The 12138-nt window shown below is 50.3% G+C and overlaps 2 protein-coding genes across 2 annotated transcripts; both read right to left on the bottom strand.

The window, feature by feature from the left end:
- Positions 1-77: 77 nt before the first annotated feature.
- CAOG_09187 (hypothetical protein) lies at positions 78-1484 on the bottom strand (the record flags this gene model as incomplete). Its single annotated transcript, XM_011272602.1, has 10 exons — positions 78-150; positions 211-282; positions 345-416; positions 480-551; positions 613-684; positions 748-819; positions 887-958; positions 1020-1091; positions 1157-1228; positions 1297-1484. Coding segments are annotated over 10 exons (837 nt in total), but the record flags the coding sequence as incomplete, so codon positions are not given.
- Positions 1485-2759: 1275 nt separating this feature from the next.
- Positions 2760-11540, bottom strand: CAOG_08239 (tyrosine-protein kinase Src42A; the record flags this gene model as incomplete). The annotated part of the gene is made up of 50 exons (XM_004342445.2): positions 2760-3001; positions 3083-3158; positions 3235-4922; positions 4973-5145; positions 5205-5276; positions 5343-5414; positions 5483-5554; positions 5618-5689; positions 5758-5829; positions 5890-5961; positions 6034-6105; positions 6166-6237; positions 6301-6372; positions 6438-6509; positions 6575-6646; positions 6717-6788; positions 6861-6932; positions 6990-7061; positions 7123-7194; positions 7257-7328; positions 7385-7456; positions 7527-7598; positions 7664-7735; positions 7800-7871; positions 7953-8024; positions 8087-8158; positions 8227-8298; positions 8362-8433; positions 8499-8570; positions 8633-8704; positions 8769-8840; positions 8904-8975; positions 9041-9112; positions 9176-9247; positions 9312-9383; positions 9447-9518; positions 9581-9652; positions 9720-9791; positions 9856-9927; positions 9991-10062; positions 10128-10199; positions 10262-10333; positions 10398-10469; positions 10533-10604; positions 10670-10741; positions 10805-10876; positions 10941-11012; positions 11076-11147; positions 11210-11281; positions 11350-11540. The coding sequence occupies 50 exons, from the start codon at positions 11538-11540 to the stop codon at positions 2760-2762; spliced, it is 5610 nt and encodes a 1869-aa protein (XP_004342494.2).
- Positions 11541-12138: the final 598 nt, after the last annotated feature.

Raw genomic sequence — 12138 nt, 5'->3', positions numbered from 1 at the left:
TGTGTGTGTGTGTGTGTGTGTGTGTGTGTGTGTGTGTGTGTGTGTGTGTGTGTTTCTTCATGGCATTTGATTGCGTACAGAAAAGTCAGCGCCGTCAGGCCTGTAAAAGCGTTGGCGGAAATGCTGGTGATCTGGTTGTCATTTAACCACCTGCAGATAGGGTCGTAAACGAGTCAGCCCTTGTATGTTAGTCGTCCGATCTCTGCTTACAATTCCTTCAGCGCGCTCAGGTCTGTGAATACGCCTGCAGAAATGCCGGTAATCTGATTGATGTTTAGTCGCCTGCAGATAGAGTCGCAAACGAGTCAGTCTTTGCATGATTCCTCATGAATTTACTTGCTTACAATATTTTCAGCGCGCTCATGCCTGGGAATGCGTTTAGAGCAATGCTGCTGATCTGGTTGCTGTCTAAACTTCTACAGATTGTCACGAATGAGCGCGTTTTACGGGCTTGACCTTTCATGACTTGGCTGGCTTACAGGTAGGTCAGCGCAGTCAGACCCGTGAATGCAGAGGCGGATATGCTGGTGATCTGATTGCCATTTAGATACCTACAGAGTCGCAAACGAGTGAGCAGTTTGGGCTTGATTCCTCATGACTTTACTTGCTTACAATATTTTCAGCGCGCTCATGCCTGAGAATACGTTTGGAGCAATGCTGGTGATCTGGTTCCCGCTCATCTGCCTGCAGATAGAGTCGCAAACAAGTGGGCCGTTTGAGGGATGCTTCATATTTCTGCTTGCTTACATGTTCGTCAGCTTCGAAAGGTCTGTGAATGCGTTTGCAGCAATACTGGTGATCTGGCAGTTGTACGAATTTCTACAGAAAGAGTCACAAAGAGTGAGCCGTGTGTGTGAAGTGATTCTTCACGACTGTGTCTGCTTACAAAAGATTCAGCACAGTCAGACCTGCGAACGAGTTTGCGGAAATGCTGGTGATTGGGTTGAAGAACAGGTGTCTAGTGTTGCAAACGAGTGAGCTGTTTGGTGCATGATCCTTCATGACTTTTGCTTGCTTACAATTCTGTCAGCGCAGGCAGATTTGCGAATGTATAGTCGGGAATGATGGTGATGTTGTTGTTATTGAGTTGCCTGCGGATTGTGTCACGAATGAGCGAGTTGTATGGGTTTGATATGTCTTGTCGTTGCTTGCTTACAAATCAGTCAGTGCAGTCAGGCCAGCGAACGCGTTAGCAGAAATGCTGGTGATCTGGTTGAAGCTCAGTGTCCTATCGCCCAAATGCCGAGTCAGGAGGGCAATGCTTCGAGGCAAGGTCAACTCAACAGCAACTCGTACAATTTTGTTGTGTCGACTGGGATTTCGCTTGGAATGGCTGTGAGATATTTGCTTATGCAACTGACACCAGTTCCCGTGCAAGTGCACACTCCGCCAGAGCCACATGCATTGACTGCTTGTGTCAACTGGGCATGATTGAGAATCACGCCGAGCAGCAACACTAGACCAAAGGTCGCCCTTTTTGACATCTAAGATACTGCGGATCAGAGACATGTCCAGGGTGAGCTCGCGGCATTTTCAACAAACATTCAAGCCCGTGATATGTGTGTGTGTGTGCATGTGTGTGTGTGCATGTGTGTGTGTGCATGTGTGTGTGTGTGTGTGTGTTGCTCCACAAAACACAACAAGCGTGTTGTCTCTCTCTGCCCCCCCCCTCAAATCCCAGCGCGCGCGCTTTCTTGCTCGCTTCCACTGTGTTCGTTGACAACAATGTGCCTTCAGAAGAGCGTGCGCGCGCGGGGGGTGAGGGACGGCCAGGTGGCGATCAGCTGGGTGGCGCTTTGCGGTTTAGCCCGAGCGAGCTCAGGCCAGTCGGTCGGCAGAGGCCCTGCTGCTCTGGCACTTCCTCTTCTTGAATCGGAGCGACTGTGCTGCACAAAAGAGCGCATCGGAAGCGGGGGGGGGGTCCGGAGCGACAGAGAAACGACACGCAGGCAAGCAAGCAAAGAGCATGAGGAGGTCCCGACGGCTTAAGCGCTGAGACCCCCATCCTGGCCTTGTCGCCTGTTGGACGACCGCATTATTATTGGCGACGTGCGCAGAGCGGCTGTCGATCACGGCCAAGGCAAGCGAGGGGGTGGAACGAGGGGCAGTGGAGCGCTTCTCGGCTTTTGGCTTACTTGTGTCCGCCTCAAAGATCAAGCGAACAAAAGGGTGGACTGGCGACCTGTTTCGCTTCCTTCACCAACATGAAAAGCTGGGCAGAAGGGGGGTGTGTTGCAAGAAGGGACGTTTGATTTCAGACTACGTGAAACAAAAGGGGGGACCAGGAGGGGTTGTTTGACAGGACGATGATAGAAGGAAAAAAAGGGCAGCCAACTGTTTGGTCTCAGCAGAGACGCGCGCATCACATCCGACTTTCAGCATGCTCTTGATCAAGATTTATTCGCTATTGTCGCTTCTGACATTCATGGACAGGCAGACAAGCAGCACTCTCAGTCCTTTTGCACCATCCAACTTTGCAAGACTTCAACCCCACTCACCCGTCGGTATCAAGCAAACTTCACGTCAATTCACCCCCCCCCTTTTGAACCAACATGGCCAAAGTGCTCTGCGATAACAAGGGCTGCGGGAAGGGCTTTGATCCAGGAACCGATTCATTGATTCGCATCTGCACTGGCGGAACAGCACTCAGCGCACTCAAACGACACAATCGACGCTGAGAGAAAGCGAAAGACAACGTGTTGTATTCAACAAACAGGCACAAAGCAACTCAATTTGACACGAAAATCGCGGTGGATGCTTCACAGCATGGCACCGATTTCACGAACGGTCGTCCCATCTTGGAGCGCTGTCAGGGTTCGGACAAGCTGAGCAAAGGTCGGACGGTTCTCGGGCGAAAGGTCCCAACAGCTCATCATCACATTGTAGAGCTCGGGCATGCAGGTCTGTGGCATCGGCAGTCGACCGCCAGCTTCGACATGAGCCAGAGTCTCGCGTCCGTCCATGTCGCCGTACGGTTTTGCACCGTAACTGGAGCATTCCCCTACCAACATGCACCAAGTAAAAAGTCAAATCTCAACTCAACGCAAGTGTGCACATTTCAGCAAAACACTCCTCTACTCACAGGCTGTGACGCCAAACGACCACACATCGGACATGGACGAGAACTTTCGGAAAGTCAGCGTTTCCGGTGCCATCCACTACAAATGCAAAGTTCAACAAAATCAGTATAAAAGAAAACCGCAAACAACAACCCCATTCACACCCTCAACTCACCTTCACGGGAAGCTTGCCACGCGTCTGGATGCGATAGTAATCGTTCTCGGAGGCCATCTCGCGAGAAAGCCCGAAATCGGCAATCTTGACCACCATTCCTTTGCCAACAAGGCAGTTGCGCGCGGCGAGATCACGGTGCACAAAGTGGAGCGTGCCCAGATACTCCATGCCAAGTGCAATCTGGCGAATGGCATGCACCTGCTCGTTCGGTGTCCACCAAAGCGAGTGGACTTTGGACTTTTGCAGCAGTGTACGCAAGTCGCCGTACTGCACAAACTCGAGCAGAACGAGATGGGGCTCGGACTCGACCAGAGCCGCAAGCAACCGCACGACATTCGGATGCACAAACGGCGCCATCAACTTCGCCTCGCCTTCAAAGTCCTTGCGGGATTTCTCGTCTGCGTTGGACTTGAGCGACTTGACTGCCACTTGCACAGTTTTGGACGCCGTTGGTCCGAGCAAGGTTTGAGCTCTTGGGGGCAACACGTTGAAAGGCACCTGACCCAGTGCCACGTCGCCAAAGTTCCCGCTGGCAAGGTGCTTTACAATCGTCAAGCCATCACGAATGCGTCGAGAGTTGCTGCCAGAGGCGTAGACGCTGGCATCGTCGTAGACGCTGGCATCGTCGTAGACCGCGTCAGTCGCGATGGCTTGGTACAGGGATTCTGGCTGCTTTTGGCCGACCACGTCGTAAACTGAGCTGTCGTCCTCTTTGTGAGATTGAGTCACACGGGGAAGAGGGGAGATGGTCATCTCAACAGCCTCCTGGTAGATCGGACCACCGGCAGAGTCCTTTGCAGAGTCCTTCGGTCGCATGCCTGAAGAACGGCGTTGCGATCGACGACGGCGCAGCACGATGAACACCACTGCAATGATCGCAACAACGGCAACAGACACAACTGCAGCAGCGATGGCAGCCACTGGAGATGAGGATTGGGAGCTGGCGCGGAGCTGCGCAATGGAGGATGCGACAGATGCAGCAGAAGCCGATGCGGTTGACGCAACAGAAGCCGAGAGCGCCGAGGTAGCGGAAACATCGGAAGCAATAGATGCAGATGACGCGCTTGCAACAGATGCAATTGACGCTGAAGATGCTGACACGATAGAAGCAAAGGATGCCGAACTAGCGGAAGCGTCAGAAGCAACCGATGCCAATGATGCGCTTGCAGTGGATGCAATAGAAGCAGAAGACGCGGTAGCGAGGGTAGCAAAGGACGCCGACACAGTTGAAGTGGCGGAAACAAGAGACGCAATTGAGGCAGAGGCGGCCGAAGCAGCCGAGGCAACCGAAACTAAAGTAGCATCGAGCGCTGATGCGACTGAGGCGATTGACGCAATCGATGCAAAGCTAGCTGAGACAATGGAGGCAGCCGAGGCCAATTGCGCGGATGAGACCGAATCGACGGAGGCGATCGATGCTTTGATAGCAGCTGACGCAGCAGAAGTGACTGAGGCAGAGGCGATCGATGCAACCGAGGCAACCGAGGCGAATTGCGTAGACGCGGCGGAAGCGGCCGAGGCGATGACAGCCAATGGGACACAGGATCCGCTCATCATACCATAACCGTTATAGCACTGAGTGCAGACAGCGGACGAAGTGCAGGTCAGGCAATTGGTCGCGCAACACGCGCCAGACCCAGCGGCATAGCAGGTGGCACAAGCTGTATCGCACGCTGCAATTTCACTGTCTATGAATAAATTGATCACACAGGACTTGACAATCAGCTCTGGAACTTACGGTAAGGATAGGACGCATTCCCGTATGTGCTCGGCGGAGCGACAGTGTTTCCACCAAATGTAAAATTGTTGGGGCTCAGAGATTGCGAAGAAGGCAGCGACAAAACCATGCCATTCTGCAAGCCCTTGAACAGACCAGGCGGCAAAGTGGTGGCAGGATTGTCATTCAACGTCCTGAAAAGACGGCAAAGTAAGAGGCGAATCAGGCACGAGCAGCAGGAGTTTCTTCTTACAAAGTAGTCAGCAAAGTGAGACCTGTAAATGCGTTTGCAGATATGGTGGTGATCTGGTTGTTGGACAGATACCTGGAAATTGTGTCACAAAAAGTGAGTAGATCGTGTGTGTGTTTCTTCATATCGTGAATTGCTTACAATTGCGTCAACAAACTCAGGCCCGTGAATGCGGATGCTGAAATGGTTGTGATCTGATTGCTCTGCAAAAATCTACAAATCGTGCCTCAAAATAGGAAGTTGAGCCAATTGGTCGATTTTTCATGGCTTTGCTTGCTTACAATTGTACCAGCGCGTTAAGGCCTGTGAATGCGTTGGCGGATATGGTGGTGATTCGATTGCCGTACATAGTCCTGCAGACAGTGTCAGAATAACGTGAGCCGCGTATGTGATTCTTCATGTCTGTATTTGCTCACAATTGTGTCAGCGCAGTCAGGCCTGTGAAGGCAGAAGTGGGAACGGCGCTCAACCAGTTGTTGTACAGATTCCTACAAAAAAGGCTCGCCAACAAGTGAGCCATTTGTCCGTGATTCATCATTGTAATTGCCTTAGTTACAATTGCGCTAGTGCAGGAAGGCTTGAGAATACATTTGCGGGAATGCTGGTGATCTGGCTGCCGGACAAATCCCTGCAGTCTCAAACGAATGAGCCGATGGTCGTGATTCCTGAAGTCTTTGAAGTTGCTTACAGCCAATTTAACGCGGTAAGGCCAGCAAATGCATTTGCGGCAATGGTTGTAATCGTGTTGTTGTTCAGATACCTACAGTCCATAGAGTATCACAAAAGCAAGTGAGCCATGCAGGTATGATTCTTCATACCTTTGCTTGCTTACAAGGCTTGCAGCGCAGTCAACCCTGCAAATGCGCTTGCAGAAATGGTGGTAATCTGGTTGCCGTACAGAGACCTGAAGCCTCACAAAAAGTGAGTCGTTCGCGTGTGATTATTCATGTCTTTGCTTGCTTACAATTGTGTCAGCGCAGTCAGGCCTGTGAATGCAGAAGAGGGAACGGTGGTGATCTGGTTGTTATACAGTTGCCTACCGAAATTGTCCAAAAGAATGAGCGACTGGTCGGTGATTCTTTATGTTTTGCTTGCATACAACTGTGTCAGCGCAGTCAGGCCTGTGAATGCCGAAGAGGGAATGGCGCTCAACCAGTTGTTGTTCAGCTGCCTACAGATGGAGTCGCAAATGAGTGAGCGATTCGTTTGTGATTCGTTGTGCTGTTGCTTGCTTACAAGAGACTCAGTTTAGAAAGGCCCGAAAATGCGCTTGCAGGTATGGTGGTGATCTGGTTGCCGTACAGCTGCCTGCACACGGTCTCATAAAAAAGTCAGCCATGCGCGTGTACTTCTTTGTATCCTTATGAACTTACAATTGGACCAGCGCGGTGAGACTTGTGAATGCATTGACAACAACGGAGGTGATCTGGTTGTTGTACAGCCACCTGCAGAAAGTGTCACAAAGTATGTGAGACAATGCGTAACAATTCTTCGTGTACTTATTTGCTGGCTTACAAGGCCTGTAGCGCTGTAAGCCCTGTGAATGCAGACGAGGGAACGGCGCTGAGCGAGTTGTTGTAGAGACTTCTACAGAAAGAGTCGCCGCACCCAGTGAGTAGTTTCCTGCTTTCTGAGGGTCGTCATGCTTTGCTTGCTTACAATTGTGTCATCGCAGTCAGGCCTGTAAATGCATTTGCAGGAAGACTGGTGATCTGATTGTTGGAAATATCCCTGCAGATGGCGTCGTGAGCTGCTTGTTGGCGCCTTTTCCAGTTTTTGCTTGCTTACAAGAGACTCAGATGAGTAAGGCCTGTGAATGCGTTTACGAAAATGGCGGTGATCCGGTTGCTGTATAGATACCTGTGGTTCGCAAACGAGTGAGCCAGGTTGCTTTTGATCCTTTTAGTGCTTCGATGCTTACAATTGTACCAGCGAACTCATGCCTGCAAATGCGCTTGCAGAAATAGTGGTGATCTGGTTGCCATACAGCTGCCTGCACACAGTCTCATTAAAAAAATCAGCTGTGTTCGCCTCTTCCTATTCTTGAATACTTACAATTGGACCAGCGCGGTGAGGCCTGTGAATGCATTTGCAGCAACGGTGGTGATCTGGTTGTTGTACAGATACCTGCATGTCACAAATGAGTCTTTCGCGCGGGATTCTTCGTGTCATTGGTTGCTTACAGATAAAGCAACGCAGTAAGGCCTGTGAACGCCGAAGAAGGAACGGCGCTCAACCAGTTGTTGTACAGTAGCCTACAAAAGGACTCGCGAACGAGTGAACCATTTGCCTGTGATCCGTCAAGCTTATGCTTGGCTTGCTTACAATTGCGTCAGTGCAGTCAGGCCTGAGAATGCGCCTGCTGGAATGCTGGTGAGCTGGTTGAGGGATAGATCCCTACATATCGAGTCACAACCGAGTGAGCCACTGCTCTGTGATTCTTCATGCCCTTTCTTGCTTACAGGTAAGTCAGCTTGGTAAGGCCTGTGAATGCGTTTGCAAGAATGCTGGTGATCGTATTGTTGAACAGACGTCTACAACAGAAACATAAAATTGTAAGCCGTTAATGTGCGATTTCTTCTTGTTGAGCTTTCTTACAGGTCCGTCAGCGCCGTAAGGCCAGAAAATCCGTTTGCAGGAACGCTGGTAATCCGATTGTTGTAAAGAAGCCTACGGTTCGCGAGGCAAATACGAAATACGTGAGCCACGCGTGTGCAATTCATGGGGTCTTTGGGGTCTGTGCTTGCTTACAATTGCGTCAACGCGCTCAGGCCTGTGAGTGCAGAGGAAGGAATGGTGGTGATCTGGTTGCCGTACAGTTGCCTACAGAGAGTGTCACAAAAAGTGAGTCATTCGATAGCGATTCCTTCGTTGTGCTTGCATACAATTGGACCAGCGCGGTAAGGCCTGAAAATGCGTTAGCAGGAACGGTGGTGATCTGGTTGTTGTACAGATACCTTCAGATAGTGTGACAAAAAGTGAGTCGTTCGCGTGAAATTCTCTGTGTACTACGTTGCTTGCTTACAAGTAAAGCAGCGCAGTCAGGCCCGAGAATGCGTTAGCAGGAACGGTGGTGATCTGGTTGGTGTCCAGACGCCTACAGAAAGCGCCCAAAAGAGTGAGCGACTGGTCGGTGATTCTTCATGTTTTGCTTGCTTACAATTGTGTCAGCGCAGTCAGGCCTGTGAATGCAGAGGAGGGAATAGCGCTCAACCAGTTGTTGTACAGGTGCCTACAGATGGAGTCGCAAATGAGTGAGCGATTCGTCCGTGATTCGTCGTGTCTTTGTTTGCTTACAAGGTATTCAGCTTAGAAAGGCCTGAGAATGCGTTAGCAGGAACGGTGGTGATCTGGTTGGTGTCCAGACGCCTACAGAAAGTGTTACAAGAAGTGAGTCGTTCGAGAGCGATGCTTCCGTTGTGCTTGCATACAATTGGACCAGCGCGGTAAGGCCTGAAAATGCGTTTATAGCAACAGTGGCGATTTGGTTGTTGTACAGATACCTTCAGATAGTGTTACAAAAGGTGAGTCGTTCGCGTGCGATTCTTCGTGTCCTTGGTTACTTACAAGAATTGCAGCGCAGTCAGGCCGGTGAATGCAGAAGAGGGAACGGTGGTGATCTGGTTGTTATACAGTAGCCTACCGAAAGTGTCCAAAAGAATGAGCGACTGGTCGGTGATTCTTTATGTTTTGCTTGCTTACAATTGTGTCAGCGCAGTCAGGCCTGTGAATGCAGAGGAGGGAATAGCGCTCAACCAGTTGTTGTTCAGCTGCCTACAGATGGAGTCGCAAATGAGTGAGCCATTTGTCTGTGTTTCGTCGTGTGGTTGTTTGCTTACAAGGTATTCAGCTTAGAAAGACCTGAAAATGCGTTTGCCGAGATACTAGTGATCTGATTGTTGTACAGATACCTTTCAGATAGTGTTACAAGAAGTGAGTCGTTCGAGAGCGATGCTTCCGTTGTGCTTGCATACAATTGGACCAGCGCGGTAAGGCCTGAAAATGCGTTTATAGCAACGGTGGCGATTTGGTTGTTGTACAGATACCTTCAGATAGTGTTACAAAAGGTGAGTCGTTCGTGTGCGATTCTTCGCGTCCTTGGTTACTTACAAGGTTTGCAGCGCAGTCAGGCCGGTGAATGCAGAAGAGGGAACGGTGGTGATCTGGTTGTTATACAGTTGCCTACCGAAAGTGTCCAAAAGAATGAGCGATTGGTCGGTGATTCTTCATGTTTTGCTTGCTTACAATTGTGTCAGCGCAGTCAGGCCTGTGAATGCCGAAGAGGGGATGGCGCTCAACCAGTTGTTGCTCAGCTGCCTACATGAGTCGCAAATGAGTGAGCCATTTGTCTGTGCTTCGTCGTGTCTTTGTTTGCTTACAAGGTATTCAGCGCAGAAAGGCCTGAGAATGCGTTAGCAGGAACGGTGGTGATCTGGTTCGTGTCCAGACGCCTACAGAAAGTGTCCAAAGAGTGAGCGACTGGTCAGTGATTCTTCATGTACTACGTGGCTTGCTTACAAGACTTGCAGCGCAGCCAGGCCTGAGAATGCGTTTGTAGCAACGGTGATGATCTGGTTGTTGTACAGATACCTTCAGATAGTGTTACAAAAGGTGAGTCGTTCGCGTGCGATTCTTCGCGTCCTTGGTTACTTACAAGGTTTGCAGCGCAGTCAGGCCGGTGAATGCAGAAGAGGGAACGGTGGTGATCTGGTTGGTGTCCAGACGCCTACCGAAAGTGTCCAAAAGAATGAGCGACTGGTGGGTGATTCTTCATGTTTTGCTTGCTTACAATTGTGTCAGCGCAGTCAGGCCTGTGAATGCAGAGGAGGGAATAGCGCTCAACCAGTTGTTGTACAGGTGCCTACAGATGGAGTCGCAAATGAGTGAGCGATTCGTCCGTGATTCGTCGTGTCTTTGTTTGCTTACAAGGTATTCAGCTTAGAAAGGCCTGAGAATGCGTTAGCAGGAACGGTGGTGATCTGGTTGGTGTCCAGACGCCTACAGAAAGTGTTACAAGAAGTGAGTCGTTCGAGAGCGATGCTTCCGTTGTGCTTGCATACAATTGGACCAGCGCGGTAAGGCCTGAAAATGCGTTTATAGCAACAGTGGCGATTTGGTTGTTGTACAGATACCTTCAGATAGTGTTACAAAAGGTGAGTCGTTCGCGTGCGATTCTTCGCGTCCTTGGTTACTTACAAGGTTTGCAGCGCAGTCAGGCCGGTGAATGCAGAAGAGGGAACGGTGGTGATCTGGTTGTTATACAGTAGCCTACCGAAAGTGTCCAAAAGAATGAGCGACTGGTCGGTGATTCTTTATGTTTTGCTTGCTTACAATTGTGTCAGCGCAGTCAGGCCTGTGAATGCAGAGGAGGGAATAGCGCTCAACCAGTTGTTGTTCAGCTGCCTACAGATGGAGTCGCAAATGAGTGAGCCATTTGTCTGTGTTTCGTCGTGTGGTTGTTTGCTTACAAGGTATTCAGCTTAGAAAGACCTGAAAATGCGTTTGCCGAGATACTAGTGATCTGATTGTTGTACAGATACCTTTCAGATAGTGTTACAAGAAGTGAGTCGTTCGAGAGCGATGCTTCCGTTGTGCTTGCATACAATTGGACCAGCGCGGTAAGGCCTGAAAATGCGTTTATAGCAACGGTGGCGATTTGGTTGTTGTACAGATACCTTCAGATAGTGTTACAAAAGGTGAGTCGTTCGTGTGCGATTCTTCGCGTCCTTGGTTACTTACAAGGTTTGCAGCGCAGTCAGGCCGGTGAATGCAGAAGAGGGAACGGTGGTGATCTGGTTGTTATACAGTTGCCTACCGAAAGTGTCCAAAAGAATGAGCGACTGGTCGGTGATTCTTTATGTTTTGCTTGCTTACAATTGTGTCAGCGCAGTCAGGCCTGTGAATGCAGAGGAGGGAATAGCGCTCAACCAGTTGTTGTTCAGCTGCCTACAGATGGAGTCCAATGAGTGAGCCATTTGTATCTACTTTTTCGCGTTGTGCGAGCTTACAGGTAAGTCAGCGCAGTCAGGCCTGTGAATGCGCTTGAGGAAATGCTGGTGATCTGATTGCTGCTGAGATACCTATCGGCCGTACACCAATCATGGGAGGGCAGAATCTTCAATTTGAGGTCAACTCAATCACAACTTACAGGATGGTTGTGGTCGCTGGGATTCCGGTTGGAATGGTCGTGAGATATCGGCTATCGCAGTTGACAGTAGTTCCCGAGCAAGTGCACACAGCGCCAGTGCCACATGCAACGGCTGCTTGTGCCGCCTGAACGTGATAATTCACGACGAGTAGCAAAAGCAGCAGACCAAAGGCAAGTCCTTTGGGTGTCATCTGAATAGCGGGAATATGGCGAGTTAGAGAAATTGACCGGAAACAGTGAGCGCACAGCACTTCAACGTTACATCGACTCTCCCGCAGCGTCACAGTGCTGAACGCCAGTTAGGTATATATAATAATGTGTATGTTTGTTAGAGCGTGTGGGTGTGAAGATGGCTTCAAAGCATTAAGCATTGCAGTTGCAGTTCTTTCCCACAACATCAAAGATTCTGCAACGCTTTCCCACAAGATCAGAACCCACTCTGCAACCCGGGGTGCGGGCCGTTCGCGCTCTCCCTGCGTAACCCCTCATGATCACTTCCACTGTTTGTTTTTTTCTTTTTTTCGTCGACACATCGCGCCTGCAGGAGAGCCAGGAGCAAGCGGCCACACATCAAGGGGAGGCGTTGTGTGAATGCGAATGTATTTCATGTTCGCTGTCTCTTCTTCAGCTTGGCTTGATCGGCTTGGTACAGCAGACATGACCAACTTGGTACAACAGAGCTCTTCAGAGCATTAGAGGCAGGGGGAGACAGCGACAGCGAGCGAGGGTGCAGGCAGAGAGAGCCATGCAATGTGATTCCAAAGCGCTCGGCGGCCACTCCTCGCTCGT

The sequence above is a fragment of the Capsaspora owczarzaki genome (assembly GCF_000151315.2).
Source record: "Capsaspora owczarzaki ATCC 30864 unplaced genomic scaffold supercont2.18, whole genome shotgun sequence".
Taxonomy (NCBI): domain Eukaryota; class Filasterea; order Ministeriida; family Capsasporidae; genus Capsaspora; species Capsaspora owczarzaki.
The sequence above is the reverse complement of the archived record's forward strand: the minus strand, read 5'-3'. Positions and strand labels throughout refer to the sequence as shown.